Here is a 22684-nt window from a genome sequence, read left to right as displayed (position 1 = left end):
GGGGACAATGAGTCAGCCCACTTTGTCCATTGGCTAACTTATCTGTGAGTGACGGAATTCTGCTCTTTCATAATCACATCCTTGCAGAAAGTAGTTCCTTCTGTGGCTGCTATGGCTCTCTGTGTGTGTTTTAATACAGTAAAATATGTTTTGGATGTTAGACATGTCTTTTCTTATTGGTAACTGTTTGACGGCTTCTCCAGCAATAATGTTCTACAAAAAATAATTCCCACTCAAAACAGGCATTAAAAAATCCCAAAAACTGCAGCCAATGCCGGGCCTGTCGAGCTTGCCAATGCTTGTGTTTTTTTATGTCTTTAAGGTGCAAGACTTTATGGAAATGTGTTTCCACAGCAGTTATCTAGGGATTTATTTTTAGAAATGTAGCCAGACGATAAGTTGTGCAGTGTTTTGAAGTTGAACAGTTCTAAGGAAATTATGAGAGAATCATTTTTAAGAGTTTTGTTTCATCAAAATGGAAACTGCCCAGCTTCCTCCAAACAGACCCACAAACCATTCTTTTGTTTTTTTTTGTTTTAAAATTCGATATTCTAACTGTAACATATGTCTTAGATATGGCAGCCTTAGGGTGGTCTTCCCCTAAACCTTTTGCCGCCCTTTTTTTTTTTTTTTTTTGTTGCTGATCTCCTGTTTGCTGGCCTTAGGACTCTGCGCACTTTACCACTGCTAACTAGTGCTAAATTGCATGTGTTTAAAAGCTGCCCACATTGGCTTATCCCCAATTGGCATATTAAATTTTCTTAAAAATCCCTAGTAAGGTAGTACCACATGTACCCAGGGCCCGTAAATTAAGTGCTACTAGTGGGCCTGCTGCACTGATTGTGGCACCTACTTTAGTAGCCCTTCAAAACTTGTCTTAGGCCTGCCATTGTACCCTGCGTGAGCAGTTTTAAACTGCCATTTCACCTGGCAAAATAAACCTTTTGCCAAGCCTAATACCTCATTTTTAATACATACAATACATACAAGTCACCCCTGAGGCAGGCCCTGGACAGCCTGGATGCCAGGGTGCAGTGTATTTAAAAAGCTGGACATATACTTTTAAGTTTAACATGTTCTGGTAGTGAAAATCTCTTACATTTGTTTTTCACTACTGCAAGCCTACCTCTCCCATATGATAACATTGGAGTTACCTTATTACATTTAATAGGCTGTCATTTTCAAGTTGGAGAAAGTGACGTGTTCATGTCTGGTGTCATTGGAATTGGAATGAAAAAATCCTCTTTCATGGTGAAGTTGGAATTCAAATTACAATTTTGAAAATGCCACTTTTAGAAAGTTTTATAGAAAAGACAAAAACTCACACTTCAATGAATTTCACACCATGTAATTTGGGGATGAAAAAAGATAAACACTATTTAATGCGTTTACCTTAGCGATTAGTTGCGCCAGTTTTATTCATCAATTTTATCAAAAAGAACAAATATCACTATAGTCAAGAGAAATATCAAAGCCTTAAACGTAATGACCATGACAGTTTTAGTGTCCAATATTTACAATGATAAACTTTTAGTCAAAAAATACGTGATTAAACGACATGACAAACCATACATATATTGTGAAACTGTGTAGAAAAACAAATAATACACAAATGCCATTATGTGATATTATTTCACAAATAAAGTGAGGGGAAGAATTATCGACATGTTGTTTTCATAACATTATTGTGAACCAACAGCTTTTTCTTGCTCAAAAAAAAGCTGTTGGTTCACAATAATGTTATGAAAACAACATGTCGATAATTCTTCCCCTCACTTTATTTGTGAAATAATATCACATAATGGCATTTGTGTATTATTTGTTTTTCTACACAGTTTCACAATATATGTATGGTTTGTCATGTCGTTGTTTAATCACGTATATTTTGACTAAAAGTTTATCATTGTAAATATTGGACACTAAAACTGTCATGGTCATTACGTTTAAGGCTTTGATATTTCTCTTGACTATAGTGATATTTGTTCTTTTTGATAAAATTGATGAATAAAACTGGCGCAACTAATCGCTAAGGTAAACGCATTAAATAGTGTTTATCTTTTTTCATCCCCAAATTACATGGTGTGAAATTCATTGAAGTGTGGGTTTTTGTCTTTTCTATAAAGCATTTGGGCCCTCACCCCACTTCTGTCCGCATGGGCCACACTCCCCCTTTTTGGTAAAACTTTTAGAAAGTTGGCATTTACTGGCCTTAGCCACTAAGTACCTATAGCCTGTCCCTGGGTCACATGACTGGGTGTAGCTGAGAGTTGGGCTTTGTATATTTCACCTAGACAGCCGCACATAATAGAGAGCATAGGTGGCCTAGATGGGCCATTCCTGGCAGGATGGGCGGGCAGAGCTGGGCCCAGCCGTACTTACACTTGAGTGGGCTGTGCCCTGCCTCCACACAAAGGGATGCGTACCCCCTGTAGTTAGTCTGGAGCCAGGATAGGGAAGGCTAAACACCTGTGGTCGTCAAAAGGAAACCTCTAGAATACTCTCCCACCTTCCAGAGAAAGGGTACCAGGAACAAAATATTGGACCTCAGACACCACCTTTCAGTATACTTCCGGACCTGTGGACACTCTCCCAGGAAGGACTGCTGTGCTGAAGGGGCTGCCACTTTGCTAGACTGCTGCTCTGCTGACCTCCTGTCGTCTTTTTCTGGATGAGAAGGACTGACCTGCGTTTGTTAAACCCAGGACCCCAAAGTGATTCCAAGGGTTAGTTGGTTGACCTCCTGACTTGATCCCCAGGGACAGAACACTCCAACAATCCTAAACCCAGCATCTGGACTCTGCCATTTGTGTGTCTACCTTGTCAAGTGGTGCCACCCCAGGCCTGGACCCTTGGAAGTGGGCCTAAAGTGCTCTGCCAGCCTCTGTGGACCTAGCGGTACATATCCATCTTCTTTGCTGCGCAGCACAACCCCAAGGAGAACCGATGAAGCGCCGCTGCTGTGTGGATTGGACCTGTCGCAGGGACCTACATAGCCTTCGTGGCCCCTACAGAACCGCCGCTGTGCGACACATCCTTGGCGCAGGTCCTTGCATCTCTTTTCGATAGCAGCCTCGATGACAACTCTGGATTCTGCATCACAGCCTCGCTGCACCTCTGTCCCGACAGATCGCCTCTGCTGTGTGATGCATCTCTGACGCGAAAACTTTCAACACTCTGCAAACCAGTGCTTAAAGTTTACAAAACAATGACCGAGCACAGCTAAAGCAAGTATACAATTGACTAATTGTCAGTCAAAAAAGGTTATTTAATACACAGAACATAAGAAAAAATTTAACACTTTGTTCAGCACATAGATCTTCACCACTGTTGCCAGATTGTTACAGCAATGGTACAGCCGACGCGTGTTTCGTCGCCATTTGCGACTTTTTCAAGGCTTCAATATCTGTATTAAAAGGTTTTCATAAAACCACGATCTTTCTATGTTCAAAAAAACCAAGGGAGATATAGATGACAATCGTCCAGGTGCCTGTCACGATGTCAACTTGCAGCAAGTTACTCATATAACAATACGAGGTGCAATATATCCGTGCTCAAAGCCAACTTATATACAAAATAGAAGTAAATAAAATCATCCAAGTTCCTCGTATATCAAGACGAGGTATAGCGTGTCAGTGCTCTACGTTAAAATGTTTCCAAAGTCGAAGTAAGTGACAATAATCCGAAATTCTGACACTTAGAATATTTATGTCATTGCTACCTATCTGTAATGTTCATAGAATAAGGCTCCAAACGGCCAGTGGCAAATTATAGACCAGTATCCTTGATACGCTACTGGACGATTGTCATCTATATCTCCCTTGTTTTTTTTAACATAGGAAGATCGTGGTTTTATGAAAAACCTTTTAAAAATCCACTGCCATCATTTTTGCTGTATATAAATTCAGTATTTAAAGTACTTTGTTTAGTGGGCCTAACTGGGTCCTTGTAGCCAGCCCCCTCTCCATCACGGTCGGCCCGACTTTGTCCCTGTGCAGCGTGACCAGATATCCACAGTTGGCCCTTTGTACTTTTTGGTGTGATTTTCACTGAAATCTTTAAACTTGCATATCTCCGGTTCTACTAATTGGAAGTTTGATGTTAGCTTTATTCAAAAAACTTTTTTTTTAAACTAGTGTTGGATTTTTTTGTGGTGTGTTTTCACAGCATTACTGTTTGATGTGTTGCACAGATACTTTACACATTGCCTCTGAGTTAAGCTTGACTGTTCTGTGCTAAGCTGCATAAGGGCTGAGCGCAGGTTAAATTAGGGTTTGCTTGCGACTTCACCCTGACAATTGTGGTTGCTGCTTAAGAAGGGTTTCACCCCCTCAACCAGCAACCCATTTTCTTACGGTATTGCTCGTCATAAAACACTTGAATCGACGGCACCCCTACAAAATATTTTATCACAAACTTGGTCTTTGTGTTTGCCCTGCTGTGTTAAAGATGTGGTGATGATGCTAAAGATCTTCCCATCCATGTTAGAACTAGTATATTTTGCATCCTCCCATTGTTTAACTTCTCAAAACCTAGATTTACACTTAGACTCCCCTGTTCGCAATGCAATCTTATATCGGGTCTATCTTAGGCATATGAGTACTCTATTGAAAAAAGAATGTATGTATGGGTAGATTTCATCCACATAATATTTTATGTGGACTTGCGGTTTAGCAAACAAAGTTCCCTCGAGTTGTGCACGTTAACTTTTGATACAGGGCAGTATTGAGTCACCAGGACGCAAGACTATCACAGGGCTCTGAGAAGGCCTAGGACACTAAATGACCCCGCTGACTTTGCTCTGGTGGATGGAGGAGGCGGAGTTTATAGGCTGTTTAGCACTATAAGGCGCATCAAGGTCTCCTGTTGCACAGGATGCAAGGCTGCCTCTCAGGGCTCTGAGAAGGTGCGGGACACAAAATGTACAAGCTGGCTCTGCTCTTGTGGCCGGAGGAGGTGGGACTTAGAGGCTATTTACCACTGTAAAGTGCATTAAGGTCTCCTGCTGGGCAAGATGTGCCATTCAGGGCCCGGGCGACTCCCAGGCCAAGAGTGGGCGGCCCGTCTGCACCAATCAAAGCCCAGAAGAGTTTGTGCTAGCCCATCCTTCTTGGCCCTGACATTTGAGTGATCAGCTGGATAGGTCAGTGATCGCATAATGGGTATAAGGAATGTTACACTTCCTGCGGAGTCCAGGTCCAGTGCTCAGACTAAGTCAATAGCCAACTTTTTATCAAGCTCAATGGGTGCGTGCAATCATTACTGATATGGATGAATAACGGAGGTCTGCTCTATCATAGGTGAAACAGTGGACTAGCCACTACTCTGAAGGCACTTGTTACCAGGAACACTGGTGTCGTGTGAACCACTTACAATTATTCTTGCTTCCCCACCTCCACCTCCTCTCTGGTTGATCAACCACCAGCAAAAAAGAAAAAGAATATGGCTTCTGCTTTACTGTGTGTAGCCAGAAAGACAAGGCACAAGAACTCAAATGTTCCGTCGGGTGATGTGGAAGAGAGGGACTTAGGAAAGAGGATCTTAGGAAATTCCAATCTGCTATTACGATAAAGTCCATCTGTTTATTACTACCCATAAGGCGAGGGTACACGTTATAATGGATACTATGAGTAACCAAATAAAGGTGATGGAGGTTACCATGTCAAAATGTTATGAGGCAGTTGAGCTCAAATGAGCTAAACCCTAATTGGGTTCAAACAATAATAATTCAATAGTAGCTGCTGAGATGCAAACTGTTGGGAACTGCTGCTGAGGTTTGATGGTAGTAAGGGTGGCCAAAACAACCCTACCACTGCACAAATGAGAGAGAGAGTATTTATCAGGAAGAGTCAGATGGCCTTAATCGGGATAAACCACATGATGTTTTGGAGAATGGCTATCGTTATACCAACTGTCCCAACATTTTAGATTTGCCAACCAAGGCCACTCCCTACGTTTTTGTTCTGCTGAATGGTCCACCTCTCGCACCCACACTGGGCAAGTTTAAAGAATAAAGTGGTGCGTTGTACGGTTGTATGACTGAACCACACATGGCATTACAATTCATGCCTTAATAGCGTGGTTATTACATCGAGCACGTCGTTACTGTGCATGCCTTTACAACTCATGCCTTTTTCCACGCATGTGCCCTTATGACGCAACTTTGCAACAAAAAGTAAGTATTAGCAGGTAAGTATAAAGTCTTTAAAATAAAATATATATACATACGTGATTTGGTGAGATTACTTCCTTAATGCCTCAGTGAATAAAACAGCACAAAGTCCAGTTATTTTTAAAACCTATATATATCAACCATTTCATTCGTCAGTTCACTTTGTAATCAAATGAGGGCTGCGATTTGGCGCATCCTCTGCCCTCAAAGATCTAGAGGCTGAGAGCCCATTGGAGTATCAGGCGCTGGCCGCCCGCTCCGCAGACATGCTATCTCCCAGTTATAGTTGGCGCTCCTCAGCAATAGCCAGGCCCTGTTACAGAAGTTACGCTGAAGGTGGCCTGGGTAGGTTGGAGGATGAGGAGTAGGGGGGGCGGCGTGTAAGTACCCTGGGGAGGTTGCTATCTGTGCATGGTACTGGCTAATTAAGTTAAAATTGCTACACCGAGCATACTTTATATGCACAATGCTTCAAACTATGGAGATAAGTGACACAGACCGGTGCCTGAAGGGATGTGGACAGTGCCCGAGAGTGAGGGCCTTCTTGGTGGGGTTCAATGCAGGCTCTCAGGGGTCTGGGGAGACTCTGGTGCTTACTCCTAGAATGATCTTCCCTGGTATCCGAGGGGAGGTGACCCTAGACAGGTTCACACTCCTGCTTTTCAATATAGCACTAGAGGTGTCACGGAGAGACGTGATAAGATATTGGGACTGCACACGGATCCAGACACTGAGAGACTGGGTATCCAATATGGAGTGATGCAGGCAGATGAGTCAATATACTGGGCAAGGAGCTGCCCTTGGAAGTTTGAAAAGGTGTGGGACCATTAGTCTGAGGGAGAGTGATGGAAAGGATTCCTATGGAGATGATGATTTGAGGGAGTGGCCCGGTGGCTGCAGAGAGGTTCGAGGGGAGGGTTGTTGCAAGGGGACCGGGCTCTTCGAGGATCTGTGGGGGGAAATATGTCATCTATGAAACGATTTGTCAGACATCGTCACTCAGCATATCCTAGGTTTCTTCAAATTTGCTTCAAAATAAAAAAAATAAAAAAAGTTTGGGGCCCCTGGCAGGGTCCCTTGGGACAACAACACGAGGCCTAAGGGGACAGGGTAACTACGACGTCCTCATGTGTCTTCTTTTCCTTTTAGAACTCTGGACTGATCCCTGTCAACTAGGAATTTCTAGAGCCTGACCATAATATTACAAGCGGAACTGACATATTTAGTCAACTCATTCGTTGACTTTTTTTACTCTGGTTGGCTCGTCAATCCCATGTAAACGTAAGCATCATTTGCTTTGATTTGCAAAGATGTTTGTGCACTAGCATCTGTCTTTAATTGCTTACAGATGTTAGAGGAGTGAAGAGACTACCTCAGTGGCACTTTTCATGGCAACCTTTAAGTGAATATTACAAAGTCGCCTAATGCAACAATCTCATTAACTAGAGTAAACTAGATTATTGTTAGCCCTGCTACTTTTAGGGATTTTTGTAGTAACATGTTCACTATGCCATTGATCCTGGGAGGTCTAGGCAGCCAACTGTCATTCATTCGTGTGGATTAAATAGAGTTGTTGGAAGTGAATTCTTTGTCCCGTTTATTATTGCAACTGCTCAGTTGGATATTATGGGTTGGGACAACAGACTTTCCAGCAGAACCTTTTGGAGTGTGTGCCTCTGATCTAATTTCCCCCATGGCAAATATCTGAATCTTTTGGTTTATATTTTACCTCTGCAAGAATTATGCATGTGTGCTGAGAGTCTGTGACAAGGACTGGGTCAAACAGTGGAGTTCTGATGCCTACTAAGTGCAACCCTACTTTTTGAGAGTGACTATTGTCCTCTCTCCAGGTTGCAGCAGTTGATTATAGATGCCTTAGTGGGCCATTTTCCTGTTACTTGCATGAGATGCCATTCGTGCTAAAAGGGTTTCCGCCAGTTTCTTTTATCGTCTTTCTCCGTTCTGTCCCTGCGAGGCATGGAAGGTGCATGCATGTTTGCACTGAGATTGTGTGGAAGAGTGAGGGTGCAAGGTGTGGCCTTTGCATGACTACAGGAACATAGGAATCCATTTTGGATTTCATCTGTAAGAGGGTTCACGAAGTGGAGACTGGAGACATGTAGGTAACAGCTAGAGCATTCCTGAAAGCCCTTTGAAGTGGACCAGGCTCCTGCGAAAGAATGGAGGAAGAGAGAACCCCATTGAACATTTTTGGATGGGCTCTGTCCCCCTTGTGCTGCAGGCTTCGCCGAAGGTCTGCAGAGACCATATCTATATATGGTAGGGTGAGGGAAGTCCAGTTCTTTGTGTGCCATTTGTCGCACAGGGGCCTGATAGGGAATACCCACCATCTACCTTCTATCTGTCGTTTCTGCAGAACACATTTAAGTTCCTGAGTATCTAGTGTGAAAGTGAAAGAAAACTCACTCCCCTGAAATTAGATGTAACAAACAGAGAGGGGCTCAGGATTCACGTCAGTCAGTGTGCCAGGGACTTCTCACTAACTGGTACCAGGTGGTCCACAGAAGTGGAATGGGGTGGATTTCTGAGTTCCAGGGACTGTATCTTTAGCAGATAGCCACCAGTTACCGTCAAAAACAAATATGAAGGTTCTGCAACAATACTGCGAGTATGACATAAGTTTAGGATTGATGGAAGAAGAAGCGATCATTGAAGAGAGAGGGCTGTTGGAAATACCCCTACAGAGAGTACCAGCCTAGAAAAGGGACTCGCATACCAACTGCTTGAAGAAGAGAAGTTGTTGTGCCGGAAGGTCTGAACAACACCAGCAGAGCACTAGAAGCAACATCAGGGACCAGGATTCCAGCCTGGAGATGTAGTGAGGTGACTGCTGTTCTGCCCCTGAAGTGCACTGCCAGCTGAGTTTCTTGTAGGATACGCGGCCTAATGACTCTGGGATTTAAGGATCATCCTGAAATTGATTATATAATATCTTTTGTCCTGGATGCTTGTCATATAATTTCTTCCATTTATCTCTAAACCACTCAGAACATCAGCAGAAGTATTCCAAGGAATCTATCAATACTCCCTTCCTTTTTAACATCATTCTAAGTTCACTAGCAGACATCATATTATCACTGGAACAGAATTGGCCTATACGTGTTAATTTTGCGACTTCCTGTTAGGAAATCACACTTTTGCGATATCCTAATAGCAAATGAAAATTTGCAGGAATTGCTATTAGGAAAATGCAGGTTACATATATTACATTTTGTGATTCCCAATAGCGATTTCTACGGATTCCCTATTTGTGAATCGCAATTTCGGATTTGCGTGCATATGGGTTCATGTTCTTTGTTCCCAAGTGGAAAGTTAAGGTGTAAGTTCTATTTCTCTTTGACCTTGCTCAAGGATGCTAGATGAGTGACGGGACAGTTGTTTTGAAGGTGCTAGGGTTAATAGTATTTTTTCAGGATAAGCAAAACCTGCCGTTTTGTATGGGTGTATAGGAAGGTTTGTGCCTATTTAGAGCTAGTAGTATATTATTACATGTTTCAGTTAAGGCTAAAGGGTGTATTATTTGGATTTTGTATGGCTAGAGAGGGCGTGAGTTGACAAAGTCCTACTTTCCACGGTGTGTTGACCATTTACTAAAGCTCAATGTAATGCCCTGATTTTAATTGCTGTTCTCTGGTCTGTTGCAGTGGTGACTTGTTAAATGTACATGTTTTGCAGGCTTATGCAGCAGAAAATAAACAGATGTTCTGTTTTGTAATTCACTTACCTGCTCACTTGATTGGATTTCTCCAGAATTATTTTCCTTTTTAACGCCTCCCTTGAATATTTTTTCGGCCTGGCATTTGACAGCGCAACTCTCAAATAGGCCTGTTGCGAACAATATTTATAGAGTGGGCTTTAGGGCTTCTCCCTTCCACCGCTGTCTTTCTTCGACCAGTCTTGTTCTGAAGACTGTCAATCGCATCCTGGCTCAGACTAGTGGAGTAATCATCTCTTTCCTTAATGCTGGTGGCTGCCCCCTCCACATCAGTGCCTGCATTGAAATGCATCAGGGGCAAGTTTACAACTATAGCCCTCTCTCTCAGCTCCTGCAGGCTCCCTTTCAAGTGTTTAGCTCTAATGTGCTAACACTGCAAGTAACCCAGACCTATTGGCTTATTTTCTTTATGAAGATTTTTTAAAGGAATGTTTTTTAGTTTGAGATTTGTTACTTTAAAATTAGGAAATTAGACTGTTACGCCCTGTGAGGTTAAGAAAGCAAAAAAAACGCCATCTGTGCCATGTTCACCTCAGTCGGTTAAAGGCTTCAGTAATAAAAACTCCTATTTCAGAAACCTGTGAAAATGTACACAAGGGACATTTTTTTTCTTGCATACAGATTACGAATTACTATATGTGACGAGGACCTGTTTTATGTTTTCATTTACACCAAGGCCACTAAATGTTTTTTTTTTCTTTTTTATTCCATGTTTTCTGCAGATATACCGGACATTATTTCATTACAACCTTGTTCTATTCCTTCTTCCTGGGATGCTTTGGAGTGGACCGTTTCTGTCTTGGACACACTGGCACTGCGGTGGGTAAGCTGTTGACCCTCGGAGGACTGGGAATCTGGTGGTTTGTCGACCTCATTCTTCTGATCACTGGAGGACTGATGCCCATTGATGGCAGTAACTGGTGCACCTATTACTGAAAGCCACTGCCATACCTACATAAAGGATCAGTGTTTTGTGGACTGTAACTGGTGACATTCAGCAGCTTGTGTACGTGTTCTCTGCACCAGAGCTGGACCTTGGTGGAAGAGAATTGGGGACATTCATCGCCAACCTTTCAGTTTCTTGATTGGACTAAGCGGGGTCGCTTTATGGACTTTGTTTGCACTGTATGTAATTCCACAACTAATGTAAATGTTCGAAATTGAAAATAGAAAATGACACTATTTCATGTGTCTGATTCCTTTTCTTCTAGGACATTCAAAATTAGTCAAGACACGAGTATAAATCTGAGCATAGTATCTTTCTTTTGTCCACCAAAAGTTTACATTTTTACAACAATTAACATTAGGGGAAAAATGTCAGAAAAATAGATTGTTGATGAGGTATGTTTTTTTAAAAAAATCGGCTTTTAATGCAAAGCCGTAATAGGATACAATGGTTTTCAATAGGTAATGCTTTACACTCTTCCATTTAGTCTTTACTACTTGGTGGGCTTGACTGATAATGACCTTTTCTTTTCGTTTCCTACGGTTATCCAATTGTCATTCTCATTTGCAGACGATGGAGGGGTTATGTTATAGTGGTTTGTATAGCGTCCTGATTACCCGAGAGTGTAGTTTTGGCGATGGCCTCCTTGATGTGTCAAATCTGCCATTCGGTATTAGCTTGGCAAAATCATTTATTTTAGCAACCTACAAATCCTTTATCTGGGAAAGATACATTTTTGCCTTTAATAAGGTGACCGTGATGCGTGCATCTACATGACCGAATCCACGAAAAGCAGATGCGCAAAATCTGTTTCTAGAAATTTTGTGTTCCTAAATTCTCTAATACATGGACTTTTTTCCACCAAAAATCCAATGCATTTATTAGAAAATAATCAGTGTTTTAATAGTTGAAAGCGTAACTTGTAGAGTATCACGTGGCTGTTTTAACATTATATATAAAATGCCCAATATGGCAGACCTAGAGTCCGAGTATGTCATTTGCTGGTTCCTTGGAAGAAATGTGTTCAAGGTAATTCCTCAGCACCAGCGTTCCTTGTGCCAATAATGGAATTTTCTGACATCCCAACACAAACCACCATCGTTCTGATAACTCTTTTCCAATAGCTCCAAAACGATTTCCTTCCCAGAAGCTATTCTTCGTTAACAACAATCTACCCGCCCTCTAGGCCCAATGCATTTGGCAAAACAAGAAAAAGAAGTAGACCACTCTTTATAAATAAACCAGCCTTTCTGGGAAGCTGTCGTTCCTAGAAGTGCGTATTTTTTACAAATTACTAAATAAATAAAAGAACAAAAAGCCACCCAACATTGACCCTACAAAAAATGTAAACCAAGTGCTTTGATACCCACATCTGTAAGCATTGCAGGTAATAGAAAATACAGAGCTATGTCTTGGAATTGTAAAATATGGACACAGATGCAGGCATTTTGAATTGTCACAAAGCTGAAGGGCAAGGGTTATGTGTTTACCCATTGTTGCCGGTTTGCAATGAAAATTCCCACAAAGAGCAAAGATGGTAGTACTCCAAATCATTATGAGCATTCCAAATTTACATTTTGTGTGGCCACTTGTAACTGGGGGTCTAGCGTAACTGGGGGTCTAGCCCTACGCACTATTTTTATTTTAGTTTATTCTTTTAATTCAGATAATATTGTGCTTTATGTTCTTTTTTTTGTTACTTGACTTTTTACTTCAGAGCTAATCCTTTTATTTTACATTTGATTTTCCTTCCTAGTACCACCACCCACAAGATTTTCTGAGGGCAGAGAGGCTAGCCTTTGATTTTTTGTAGTTGTAATTATCTGTCTTAATTTTCATCACTCCTCACTGATCCTTCCTGCCATTACAGCCAATATGTCAGCACTCTTAAGGGGGTCTCTGAAGTAGATGTGCGACTAGATTGTTAAAGATAACCCTTTCTATGTCACAGCTATGCCGTGTATCAACAGCCACACCTGCCTTACCCTAACCAGAACATGACCTCTCCATACTCCAGGGGCTAGAATCTCAACATGAATCATCTGATGTGAGCCTATTTTCAGTATTGCAGTTAACATGGGCCATCCTTAAGTCAACTGTTTCCAGTCACACAGTTGCTTCAAGGTTGCCCTACTTCATATTACGTCTTTCTGAAAACACGAGGTCCCTGAATTAGATTTAGATAACACATTGATATTTTTCTTCTCACTGAAACCTGACTGAGGGATTATTTTCTTGTTTAAACCCAGTTCAGGGATTCATCTGTTTATGATATCATTGTTGTCCTCTGTCCTTTCAAATCCTCTATTTTGACCAGAAATATAAAACCGGAGGTGGATTAGCAGTTATGTTAAAGGAATCTGTAGCTTCTTCACAGGTTATACTTTGGCCAGATAAAACCGGTGGATTTCACTCATCTGAGTTCAACCCCAAACTCGTGAACGTGCGTTTTAGTCTCCCTAGACTGCAGAAACTATTGATGATTTTGGAAAGTCTGTAGTGGACATTTTACCTCCCTTAGTTCTGTATGCCATTAAATAACGAATTCTTGGATTTTCAACACCTAAGTAGAGACCTCTGATCTTCCAGCCACCAGAATCAAATCAATTCTTGTTCTGCTGTTGGCCTCGTGTAACTAGCCAGCACCCCAACTCGTACAGTAGGATTTGTAGTTGAGCTCCTCTCTTCTTCTTTCATAGATACTACGATCCCTGTCATCATTCTGATTTCTTAGACTGACCACTCTGCTAATTTTCCAATCCATGGTCCAATGTATGCTCTAAGCCCTCTACTGTGGCCAATTTCATCACTTCCTGATGCCGATCTAAGCAAAACATCTGAATCTGTCCTCTTCTGACAACCAACAGGCGTTCAGACTGGCGTGTGACCTGAATGCTAGAATATGAAAGGAATTGACCGAAATTAGCCATGTCTTCAAATCCTTTGAAAGGGCCTTACCCCATGACTGTTCAGACACCTTTAAGAATGGCTATCTCATTGTATGTAGAGCCCATAAGCAAATCTGGGTCCCGTTTTAGTTGGAACGAGTAACATCGGCTAATATCTCTTCCACAGAAGTTTTTAACATAGTAAAATAACATTAGAATTACTCCGGCCTTACAAAAAAAAATACATCTCTCAGACTAAGGAGTAGAGCTGCGGACCTGCTGCTTAGCTAGTCGCCATATTCCCCCCCCCCCCCCTGATTAAAGAAACAAGCAAGGAAGAAACAGTTCTGTGATTCTGTTTGTATGCACACTTAAAACAAATGGGCCTTCAAGACTAGTTCTTTGGAACATCCTTCTTATAGTCTGTCAAATAACATGAAAACTTCATAATCCTAGTGCCCCGAATATCCTATGTCTCAAACTCCATCCACTCCTCCACTATGCCTAGACTGGATACATGCACATGGCCTTCTCCCTAGTTTTAGTATATTGTAACAACAATGCACGAGACCTAGGTTACATTTTCTGTGTACTATGAATTTTAAATCTTGTGTCTTATCACTTCCTCAGTCTGAAACGGGTCTGTAAATCAAAAGCCAAATTCTTTGTTCTGAACTGTCCCTATATCTCCAATCTAGTAATGTTTAGTTTTGCCATTCTTTTTGTATGTCTATTTATCTGTATGAGCTGTTCCTCCATTTTTCAGTTAGTGTGTTATTAAATAATGCGATACAAAGACCAGTATGTGCAAATTGAACTCCAAGTGATTTGAAACCTTAAAGGAACTCGCGCTGGTTTGAAAGAACATGTTCACTTGAATGAATGACAGTGGAGGGAGGATGCACCCCACTGTCTGCTACTCTGAGGTCTGAGGTTGCCCAACATGATTCCCAAAGGTCAAGCTTATCAAACGGCAGGTTCCCCTTTGCGAATCCGTTACCATCCTAACTCGGAAAGGGGGATGGTAACTGATCAGTGGTGCAGACTGCAGTTATAGTCCCAAACCACCAATACATTGCATTCAGTGGCGTAGCTAGAGCTTTTGCCGCCCAGGACTGTCCCGGAGTTTCCTGCCCAGTGATGCCCGGTGCAGGCAAGGGGAGGGGTGGGGGAGTCGACAGACTATGACGAGCGAAAAAAACACAAAAAAAACCCACTTACCTTGAATGCGCCAAAATTGCTCACCTCGCGTGAAGTGCCACCACCCGCCAAAAAGTGCCACTCCCCCAAAAAAGTGCCGCCCTGGGTGAACCCACCTAACTACACCATTAATTGCATTGCTATTTGCAAATATGATGCACCTTCCTATAAGCGATTTGAAAAGGGTCACACAACTTATTGCAGGTTGAAAGACTTTTCAAACTTGCAGATTAATTTTTGTATGTTTTAAAACACTATTATGTAGTTGCGGACCCTGTGATTTTGTGAATTGCAGGCTTTACAACCACAAAGGACTTTCGTTCAGTTGGGTCCCCTGCATCTTTTGACTGAGTAGTGGGCTTGATGGGATCACCATGGGAGAAAAGTGTAAACGATGAGCTTGAACACAGTTGAAGCATTGTTTTTGGCAAGAGACTGTCTAATTAATGTAAGAAAACTCTCATGGAGACAGCTCAGTTCAATTTTTGGTGTCTGATTATTAAAGCATCACAAATATTTTCCTGTATTTCAGATTTTGTTTTCTGCTCACCTAACAAAGAAAAACCAGTTTTGGCAAAGCTAACCAATGTCACATTTGTTATCCGTTGGATTGCCAGTGCTTTTTTGGAGACGTTGCACAGCATTTATAAAACCGTAAAGGCTTTTTGCCAATGGTGTGCAGCACCAGCAAAAAAAAAAAAGCCCCATGACACAACATACGCATGACCCTACTAGTGCTGCATCATTCAGTAGCTCTTTGCATGCTTGATGACAGAGGCACTCATGCACACACTCACTGCTTGCAGTGACTACCTTTTTCTTTGTTATTTACCGAACCAAGATGGTGGAGGACACCTGAATTGGTAAATAAAAAAATAAAAAACCTACACAAAAGTTATTTCATAAAAGAGGAGCAGGCCAGAAGCAAATGGCAGTTGCTGGATCCTCCTGAAAATATATTTGTTCGAAGCACATGTGATGTAGATACACATACTTTGCATACTCCAGCCATCTAATGTTGGGTCCGAAGTTGTTTTTCTTCGAAGAAGTCTTTCCAGTCACGTGGTAAGGTGACTCCTCCGTTCGGTGATAGTGCGCATGGGCATCGACTCCATTGTTAGATTGTTTTTTTCTACCATCGGGTTCGAATGTGTTTTGCTGCGCTCCGGTTTGAAGCCATTCTTCGGGTTTCCTTCGGTGCCCAATCCACTGTACCCTCAACTGTATTGTTTTCGTACGCGTTTCTCTCATCCCTGCATATTGAATCGATCAACAAACTTTCCATCTTCGGTCAAACTTCATGGACGACCCTCGGGCTTTGCTGCGTCTGTCCAGCCTTCTGCAGATGGAACAGACTCTGTTCCAATTCTGTCTTTGGTGCCACACCAAGTACTCTTGCACAGACCTACACCAAATCTGTAACTTGTGCCTCTCACCGGAGCACTAGCAGCAAGACAAATCATCAAGCCTTCCGACTTGGGACCAGGTCTGCCGACCCCTCGGTTCCGTCTGGATCGGGACCGAGTCGTCCAAAACCCTCTGTTTTGAAGGACAAATCTAGTTTGGAGCCGAAACCCTCCACTACGAAAGAAAAGTATGCTTCGGAGCTGAAACCTACCGCTCCCAAAACAAAGACTATCTGGATGTCCGATTACAGACTGGAAAACCACTAACCTTAGTAGCCAGAAACAGCGGGAGCGATGCACGAAGCTACTAACCCTATCCCCTGTCATGGGGTATTCTGAGATCACCTATCAGAGGCTCACACAGGAACCACTATTTGGGGGGGATAGGGAAAAAAGGGACAAAGCAACAATAAAGATGCGGCAGCAGAAACATAAGATGAGAAAATGGCCTGGAGCTGTAGGGATCAGTCCTATTCTCCCTACTCCAGCTGTCAAGCCCCGTGTTCCCTGCAGCAAAACAGAAGAACAACACATATGCAACATTCACAGTGATGAACTCCATTAGAGGTATGTGTAAGTACTTACATCAATAATGCCACATTCAGCCTTCTTTAAACATAAAAAATCCAAAAATAAACCAAGGAAAATAAAGAGGCGCTCATTCACTTGATAATCCAGCACTAGCACCTTTAAGCATAAAAAGTGCTTATCCCTCAGAGTTTGGAAATCAAATGTACTCAGCTGTTGTGCTTTGTCACTGTGTGATAGGAAGAGGTTAACGCTCCTGCGCACCCATCGATGAAGAAAATAATGACACTGTTCTCTAATATCACTGCAGGGTACTTTGTGAATACGTGCCGCAGCGCGTCTACTAGTGACTTCAAACCAAACAAAAAGAATGAGCCTCTCACCGACTCTTGAACACCCTCCAGTGCATGTTTAAGGATGATTGTTTGCATGCTTTCGGAAACTCCAGAACGCGCTCCTGTGTGATTCAAACAATAAACAACACATATTCTGAAAATACCCCGGCACTCTCAAAGTAATATCCCTTCTCATGTGTAACCTATATAAGTTGACTTCACTAGATTGTATCACCAATATGTCACAGGCAAAAAACAGAGATGGATTTATGCAAAAGACATTCCTTTTACTTTGAACAAATATTCTGAAAACATCACAAATTCAGTAAAGACTGTGAAGACCCCTATTACAAAGAACATGTAGATGGGAAACTGTTTGTAAGAAAGATTTGAAGCTATACAGTCTTGATCACGATGTGCGAGAATAGCTGACACGTGTTTCGTCACATCCAGTGACTTCCTCAATGCTTTCTAAAAAAGAATATTTCATGTGATAGCAGCAGATCCTGTTTCTTTAAATATTTAGCTGTGCACGACCACGATGCAACACTTAACAGTGTTTTTCTTATTCTTAAAGCGACTTTATCCTATGGTATAGATTAGAGTTCCGGAGATCAACCTAACAAGTAGTCCCGAAAGCATGTATCGTGGATCCTAAATATATCAGTCTGTCAGATTCCACGTCTATGATTACCTCTGAATACTTGATATAGGAACCACAACAAATGTACAGGGACTAGCACACTTTGGAACTTGTTTTTGGGCTTTTAAAGAAATGGCACGCTTTGAAAATAAATCATAGACGTGGAATCTGACAGACTGATATATTTAGGATCCACGATACAAGCTTTCGTCAGGTGTCCTCTAGATGCTGCTGACACCGCAGCTAGGGATATTAATACCAGCATTTTCCTAAGGCATGCATGGCATAGGATTTCAGGGTTTAAACCTGAGGTTCCGGCAACCATTTTAAACACCCCTTTTGACAAACAACCTCTGTTTGGTCCTGAAGTCGATCAGGCTTTGGAAAAAATGAAGACACGGAAGTGGCAAAGTCCATGGGAGCGCTACAGTCTCCATCAAATAGAGGCTCCTTTCGCTGCTTATTTTACAGAGGAGGGTCCAAAACCACATCCTCAGACCCAAATGCTTCCTATTGTAAAGGCAACACCCAAACCTCTCCATCTAGAGGTTTTTATAGTGGAGTGTATAGAGGAAACCACTCCAAAGCTAGGGGTGGGGCTGCCACAGTGCGTACCTCCCCTTCTCCCAACCAACAATGTCTTGCCCATATCCCCCCTGATTATTTAACACCTGTCGGAGGAAGGCTTCAACAGTTTCTCCCCATTTGGCAATCCATAACATCTGACAAATGGGTAATTGATCTTATCCGACATGGTTATTGCCTGGAGCTTACCACCAATCCTCCAAATATTTCACCTTGTGCTCACAAACTGTTATCAGACCACTTCCTTTTACTCGAAAAGGAGGTTTAATCGCTCTGGAAAAGGAAGCCATAGAACCACTTCCATTACCCTACCCAGGTTCAGGGGTTTACTCTCTCTACTTTCTTATCCCCAAAAAACACGGTTCCTCAAGACCAATTTTGGATCTCAGGGTGTTAAACCAGTACATAGGGTAAGAACATTTCCGTATGGTAATGCTTCAACAAGTGCATCCACTTTTACAGCAAGGCAATTTTATGTCCACACTAGACTTGAGACACATAATTTCACATTCTGATCCATCCAGCTCATCGCAAATATCTCCGATTTCTGAGAGCAGGCAAACACTATCAGTTCAAAGTACTCCCATTTGGAGTAACTGCTGCTCCCAGAGTGTTTACCAAATGTCTAGCAGTAGTGGCAGCTCATCTCAAAAGACAACAAATTCACATCTTCTGGTACTTAGACGACTAGCTCATCAAAGCCAACACACACCAGAAGTGTCTACAACATACTCAAACCACGCTAGACCTACTCCACCGATTGGGCTTCACGGTCAACATGGAAAAATCTCATCTACAGCCTTTTCCAAATACAATCATATCTGGGAGCGACTCTCAACACTCACGCGGCTCTAGCCTCCCCCAGTGCAGCCAGAATTCGCATTATTCAAACTTCTGTTACTACAGGTTCAAGCCAACTAAACCTTACCCACCAGGACTTTATGCAACTGCTAGGAGTGATGGCGTTATGCATTGCAATATTGCCTCATGCAAGACTACATATGCATCCTCTACAAGAATGCTTAGCACATCAGTGGAATCAGTCACAGGGTCAATTAACAAATCTGGTGTTGGTGAACAGCCACACCCATAGCTCTCTGTAGTGGTGTGTTGGACTTGGCCCTTTTTGCCGGGTCATCCCTTTACTTTTTGCCTTCCTCCTGTATTTTGTCTGACCTGTTTTTGTTGGTTTTATGACTCTGGGCACTTTACCACTGCTGATCAGTGCTAAAGTGCATATGCTCTCCCTATTGTAAATTGATGTATGGATTAGTGACTCCATGATTGGCTGGTTTGGTTTACTTGTCAGACCCTAGTACAGCGCACCAGGAGTGCCCAGGGCTGGTAATTCAAATGCTGCTAGTGGGCTTGCAGCACTGGTTGTGCCACCCACAGAAGCAGCCTGTAAACGCGTGTCTAAGGCTTGCTATTGCAGAGCCTGTGTGCAGTCTGGTACTGCCATGTTGACTGGGCAAGTGCACCCACTCGCCAGTCCCTAAACCTTCCCTTTTCTTCATATCAGACCCCCTGATGGTAGGCTCAAGGGCAGGATGCATTGTAATTATAAGGCAGGACCAGCCCTGATGTGTGTGGCATGTCCTAATAGTGAATTACAGCCATTTTCGTTTTTCACTATTGCAAGGCTACCTATTCCCAATAGGCCAGAATGGGCAGTTTGATTATTACATGTTATAATCCTAACTGACTCAGGGAACAAGGTAGAAATTCAAGTTTAGTATGCCTGAACTCAGAATGATAAAATACATATTTTAGTGAAGTTAGTTTTAACATTCTGTGTTTGAAAATACCACTTTTAGAAAGTAGGTATTTTCTTGTCTAACTATCCAAGCCTGCCTCTGCTAGGCTGTATATTACTTGTCTGGAGTTTGAGTGACAGGGGCTGGGGGATTCCAGGAGACAGGGTGAGTCAGCCCAGTGGTGAATAGAGAGATCTGCATCTAGATGGGAGGGAGGAGTTGCACCTGGGACCTGAATAGGACTTTGCCTTCCCTCCACAATGCTGGCTTTACCTCCTGTGGTGCGTCTGATGTCTCTGCCCTGCACTGTGAAAGGAAGGAAGGAGTCCTGTAAACAGAGTTTTCCAGTACTGACCAGAACTGGTTTGGACTAGGCAAAGGCATCTCTGCCCTCAAAGAACAAAGAGAATCTGTGTATAAAAGAGGGGACCCAAACCCCAGAGAATTAGATTACTTTTGGACAAGAAGAAGAAACCTTTGCTGAGGAGAAGAACCAGAAGAGACTGAGGAGAGACTATCCCTAAGCTGAAGTGCTGCTTGGGGGATTGGCCTGCAGTGGTTGGCTGACTGCCAAAGAAAGGAGAAAGGACTTTGTGTGCACTTTATTCAACTTGTGAAGGATCTCCAAGGTCTTGGAACAGAGCTTGCCTCCTGCTGAAGTCTCAGGGAGGCACAGGGTCAGACTGATTTGCATATGGCCATGTCTGAACTGGGGTGGCAGAGTGGGCTAAATAACGGTGATGGATTAAACCCAGATCTGTTGACTGGGTGTGAGTGTTTGATTGGTTCAGATGCTCCGTCCATCACCACCCCCTTTTGTACCACTCTGAAGTCTCAGGGACAACAGACTTCACCCACCAGCTCCCCAAGAGTTCTCTTGAAGTGCCTGCAGCTGTGCTGGACTTTTTGGAGGACTTGCGTGTCGCAGGGAGCTGGAAGCGCGACTCAAGAACAAGAAGCGTGTAGCCGAACTGCCTCTGCCGCTTGACAACACGAAGCACCTCACATCGCCGGAGAAGAGGATCCGACGCTGCCGCATCTCCGAGAAGTGTTTCGCAGAGCCTGACGAGGCTCTATGCCGGAGAAGAGGATTGACGTCGCAGCAGATGCCCCTGCATCACCGGGAAGAGTGTCGCAGGGCCTGTCGTGGCTCGCATCGTGTAAAGCATCTCGCATCGCCAGAGAGGAGGATCAACGTCGCCACAGATGCCGCCGCATCACCGGGAAGCGTGTTGCATCAAGAAGAAAAGCGCCATCTTTGTTGCTATGCACCAGATCTTCAACGCATCACCGTCCTTGCGTGTAAGGGACTACCGCATCACCTTTCCTGCAACCCTTTCATTCCCCTGACTGTTGCATCTTAAGGTACATTGATTCAAAGTGTCTCATTTTAAGATCTAAAGAGAACTAAGCTAATTCTACCGTTTTAGGAACAGTATTGTGGATTTTTGTTGTTTGTGGTCTTGTGATAAGTCTATATAAAAATACTTATTTTTGATATAAAACCTGTGTGGTGTCCATCTGTAGTGTTGTCACTTGATTACTGTACGTGTTCACAAATGCTTTACACACTGCCTCTGAGATAAACCTGTCTGCTTGTGCCAAGCTACCAAGGGGGTGAGCAGGGTTTATTTTAGGAGTATACCCCCTTACCCTGACTAGACGCAAGGTTCCCTATTTGTCACAGGTACCTACCTATGCCAACTAGGGACCCCCATATCTAACATTGCCTTTTCCAAATACTATTATGTATGGGAGCGATTCTCAACACCTCCGCGGCTCTAGCCTCCCCCAATGCAGCCAGAATTCGCAATATTCAAACTTCTGTTACTACAGGTTCAAGCCAACCAAGCCTTACCCGCCAGGACTTTTATGCAACTGCTAGGAATGATGGCGTTCTGCATTGTAATATTGCCTCATGCAAGACTACATATGCGTCCTCTACAAGAATGCTTAGCACATCAGTGGAATCAGTCACAGGGTCAATTAACAGATCTGGTGTTGGGGAACAGCCGCACCCATAGCTCTCTGCAGTGGTGGAACCGACAACATTTATTAAAAGGGCGGCCGTTCATCGACCCTATTCCACACATTGTGCTAACAGCAGACGCATCTCTCACAGGTTGGGGCGCTGTTCTACACAATTATACAATTCAGGGTCTCTGGGACAACCAGCGCAAACGTCTCCACATCAACTATATAGAGCTTCTAGCAGTATTTCTAGTGCTCAAACTTTTCAGTCTCACCTGATAGGCAAAGTTGTACTAGTCCTCACAGACAACATGACCGCTATGTGCTATGAACAAAAACAGGGGGTGGGGGGGAGACACTCTCTCCAGCTGTCATGCCCCTCTCAGACGATTTGGAGTTGGGCAATCCATCAGAGCATTCATCTTCTGGCAGAACACCTTCCAGGAGTCAACAATCAAATTGCCGACCTGCTCAGCCGAAGCAGACAGCAAATATACAAGGAGTAACTTCATCCCCTTCT

General features: G+C 43.0%; 1 protein-coding gene across 1 annotated transcript in view; it reads left to right on the top strand.

The window, feature by feature from the left end:
- TM2D2 (TM2 domain containing 2) overlaps positions 1-11089 on the top strand; it is an 81661-nt gene extending 70572 nt beyond the window's left edge. Inside the window, exon 4 of the mRNA XM_078666482.1 lies at positions 10628-11089. Within this exon, the coding sequence (XP_078522608.1) occupies positions 10628-10841 (214 nt within the window). The 3' untranslated portion in view covers positions 10842-11089. The remainder of the gene's footprint in view (positions 1-10627) is intronic.
- The last annotated feature ends 11595 nt before the right edge of the window (positions 11090-22684 follow it).

The sequence above is a fragment of the Lissotriton helveticus genome, chromosome 11 (genome assembly GCF_964261635.1).
Source record: "Lissotriton helveticus chromosome 11, aLisHel1.1, whole genome shotgun sequence".
Taxonomy (NCBI): domain Eukaryota; kingdom Metazoa; phylum Chordata; class Amphibia; order Caudata; family Salamandridae; genus Lissotriton; species Lissotriton helveticus.
The sequence above is the reverse complement of the archived record's forward strand: the minus strand, read 5'-3'. Positions and strand labels throughout refer to the sequence as shown.